General features: G+C 31.1%; 1 protein-coding gene across 6 annotated transcripts in view; it reads right to left on the bottom strand.

Moving 5' to 3' along the window:
• Positions 1 to 4,183, bottom strand: part of LOC102671534 (anoctamin-8) — a 21,921-nt gene that overhangs the window by 9,583 nt on the left and 8,155 nt on the right. For all 6 annotated transcript variants that reach the window (XM_006615320.2, XM_006615317.2, XM_006615321.2 and 3 more), the window contains exons 2-3: positions 3,863 to 3,948; positions 1 to 152 (exon numbers count right to left, since the gene is read on the bottom strand). In XM_006615320.2, coding sequence (XP_006615383.1) covers positions 1 to 152; positions 3,863 to 3,948 — 238 coding nt within the window. The remainder of the gene's footprint in view (positions 153 to 3,862; positions 3,949 to 4,183) is intronic.

The following is a 4,183-nucleotide window of genomic DNA, read 5'->3' on the forward strand; positions in this document are numbered from 1 at the left end:
GGAGCTGTTAAGTAGAAGCCGTAACTATCAGACGAGGCGTGATGCCGCACGTGCACCACCAGGCCTGGAGTTCCGGCACGAAGTCGACCTAGCAGCCACATCAGGGTTTCGTCGCTCGTTCCACTTGGGAACATCACCACGACGTCGCATTCCTGCCGATAATCATTTCGTATTCTTGATCAATATATATTGATCTTCATCCATAAATCTTTGTATAAATTTGTTTATATTTCTATCTCTAGTTTCTTGAATTTTTTTTTTCGAATAATTATTAGTATTTAGTATATATATTCCAGTTCCTTGAATTCCTTTTTCGAATAATTATTAGTATTATTAGAATGTAATTATATATTATTAATATATATTTTTAATAATTATTAATATTTAGTCTATATATAGTGGAATTGTAAAGTTTCTTATAAGAGATATATAGGGTTTAATTACAGGAATTAAAATGTTATTAACGTGAAGTTATTTTGCATTTATCGTTGGACCCTTATTTCCCTACGGGATCGGAGGTCCCGTATACGATAAGGCGATATTCTGGCACAAGGAGCAAAGTTGTTCGCTTTGGCCGTTTTCCAAACGACTTCAGATTGCTGGATATTGCCAATTCACGCGCGAAGACATCCTGATGGTATGCCTGACCTAATAGCACTGATGAAATTCACCTCTACTACCACTACCTGTTATGCACTACCTGTTCATAAAAAATTTTGTTTTTCCAGTATTTTCCAATATTTGTAATATTTAATATGATTACATTGATATATTTAAAAAGATATCCTAATGGCATGCTTGACCAATATGTTTTATGTATTGGTATCTATTTATTCAATAAGATTCTTATTTTCTAATATTTGTAATATTTAATATATTAATATTACATTGATATATTTAAAAAGATATCTTAATGATATGTCTGACTAATATTACTGAAATTCACTTGTACTACCGATACCTGTTATCCACTACTTGTTTATAAAAAAATTCTTATTTTCCAATATTTATAATATAACTATTTAACATATTAATATTACATTGATATATTTAAAAAGATAATCTTAATGGCATGCCTGACTAATAACACTGAAATTCACTTGTACTATTATGCATTATCTGTTCACAAAAAAATTCTTTTTCCAGTATTTTCCAATATTTGTAATATTTAATATGATTACATTAATATACTTAAAAATATATCCTAATGGCATGCTTGACCAATATGTTTTATGTATTGGTAATTATTTATTCAATAAGATTCTTATTTTCCAATATTTGTAATATTTAACATATTAATATTACATTGATATATTTAAAAAGATATCTTAATAGCCTGTCTGACTAATAATACTGAAATTCACTTGTACTACCGATACCTGTTATGCACTATCTGTTTATAAAAAAATTCTTATTTTCCAATATTTATAATATAATTATTTAACATATTAATATTACATTGATATATTTAAAAAGATATCTTAATGGTATGTCTGACTAATAATACTGAAATTCACTTGTACTACCTGTTATGCACTATCTGCTCACAAAAAAATTCTTTTTCCAATATTTTCCAATATTTATAATATTTAAAAAGATATTCTAACAGCATACCTGAGTAAAAACACTGAAATTTATCTCTACTACCAGTATCGATACTGTGTTACGTACTATCTATTCACAAAAAAATTCTTATTTTCCAATATTTATAATATTTAATACGATATATTTAAAAGAAACTTTGGAAGAAAGAAAAGAAAGATAATGAATATATGAATTACCATTATCACCATTTTTTCCTTTTTCGACGAACCTTCTCGACATTTTCCAATTTTTTTTTTAACTATAATGATAAAAAACGCGGCATAAAAACGACAAAGAACAGAAATTGCACGTGAATGAATCGTAGGATATTTTATTGGAATTATTATCGTCGCGAAATAAAGAGGCGCCACTTAAAAGGTCACCTTATAATTAAACTCGCTTCCGGCGAGCAGCATGCGAATTCGAAGTGACACGAGGAAGAGAAATGAAAGAAGTGGTTATGGATACATTGGTTCAATCGAATGTAATGCCGTTCCACGAAATTTCGCGATACTTTTTAACCATAGTACTTTTTAACCTCCCCATAGGAAATCAAATTCAGTGACGCATCAAATTTTTCTACAAAATCAATCAAATTACATTAATTTTTAAATAAACATGGAGAAAAACCAGTTTTGCCATATAATTGCATTTATACAACGCATTTCTATCTTATCGATCCACTTTTGTCTTCGTTTCGATGAATTATTCGTTAGAACGAGGGCTAATGCAAGTTTCACCTGTGTTTTTTCCCCTAAGCTTATTAACCGTTGTACAATTTCGTATATTTCGTATATCTCCGTTGCTTAAAAATATTTCCTACTTTTTCCATTTGTTCCCATTTTATTAAGAAAATAAAAGAATAATTCTAATTTAAAATGATGGAGAGCCGTTGAAAAGAATCGAAGGATCGTCTCGATGAGAGCACGTATAACACACGTGTACAACAAGTATCGGTTAAGTGGGGAGCCAAACGTCTCGTTAGACTTTCTATTATTGCAACTTGAAATATCGGTAAATTTATTCGATCAGTTTTCCAGAGATTTGTTTGTCTCGAAACTTCTCTGGTGGTATTTCTTTCGAAGATGATAAAAACGTACTTCTTTCAGAGATGTTGCATTTTCAGATGTTGCGGTATTAGCATAGCACGAAGCTTCGTCGTAATAATGCGCGACATTCGAGGAGAAAGATCGTATGAAAATATGAGGAAAAAGTAAAAATATGAAAATTATACGAGATAAAGAAGTAGAGGATCGCAATAACACGAGATCACGATAAAAATGGGAAAATATCATACACGTGTCAATTTTCAGCTGATGTTCGATCCTCAGATTCGTATTATTACTTAATAATAATATAATAATAATATATATAATAATATATAATAATATAATTATAAATTATATATAATATAATATATAATAACTTAATAATAATAATAAGAATATAACATAATAAAACATATAATAAATACAATAAATAACATATAAACATATAATAACATATAATAAAAAAATGTACATATAATATTTTGGTTCAAGCACCTTTAAGCAGGTGACTAATCCGAAAAGCTTTACATATCTAAACAAGACCAGCCTCCTTACGTAATCGTTTGATCAATAACAATAATAAAATCAATAAGTCTGTTTCCATGAACAAGAAACCACAATCCCAATTACGAGCAAAAGTCGCAAGTAGGGCGTAACAACGATGTATAAATAACGAGAATATAAAACGTGGATATTTCGCCCGCAAGTGACGTATAGTTATCGCGAGATTTCGTTTGACATTGATTCCTATTGGCTGAAAATAGCGCGATAGATAAGCCATTCAGATGCATATAAGGATCCGGTATGGCCGCGCATAGAACCGATGTTTTTGTATCCGCAGGCTTCTTTGCCTCGTCATGGATAATTCAACCGTGACAATGGTCGAGTAATTGGTCGGTTACGTGCACGTGTAATCGGGAATTTCGATTGGAAATTTTTTTTTCTCGAATGATTGAAAAAAAAATTAATTGTATCAAACCGTTTATTATTTTTTCCCCTAAATTTATATATTTATATATCTCTCAACGTAATATCACTCAACGTAGATATGAATTATTACATATTTCGATATTTAATTTCGAAACTTTATTAACGCGTGATGTCTTTCAATTTTTGTATTAGAAAACTCAATAACCTCTCAGAGATATGGTTATAAAAGATAAGGGCGCGTTAATAATAATAAGCTAGAAAAAAGAAGATAAAAATAGATAAATTGTTGAAAAACATACCTGAGTTGGAACCTTCTGTATCCATAGGCGGCGGGGGGTCATCAAGTGGCCTGTGCATGGTATCTTCCGTCTGAGGAGACGAGATGCTGCAAGGAGAAAAAGAGAATGGAAAACGAACGTGTTGTTATTAAATATCGATCGAGGCTGCCCGGTGTGGTGCCCCTTAACGAGACACATCGTTAGCGCTGTATTATTTTTCTCGAAGGATCAATTTTCCGTGGACGTGATGAAGCGAGAACGCGGTTTCCTTGATAAAACGCCAAATTGCGGTGTTTAATAGCTCGCGTAATTGATGGGAACGCGACGATCCATGTAACGAGA

The sequence above is a fragment of the Apis dorsata genome, unplaced genomic scaffold, assembly GCF_000469605.1.
Source record: "Apis dorsata unplaced genomic scaffold, Apis dorsata 1.3 scaffold_221, whole genome shotgun sequence".
NCBI classification, from domain to species: Eukaryota; Metazoa; Arthropoda; class Insecta; order Hymenoptera; family Apidae; genus Apis; species Apis dorsata.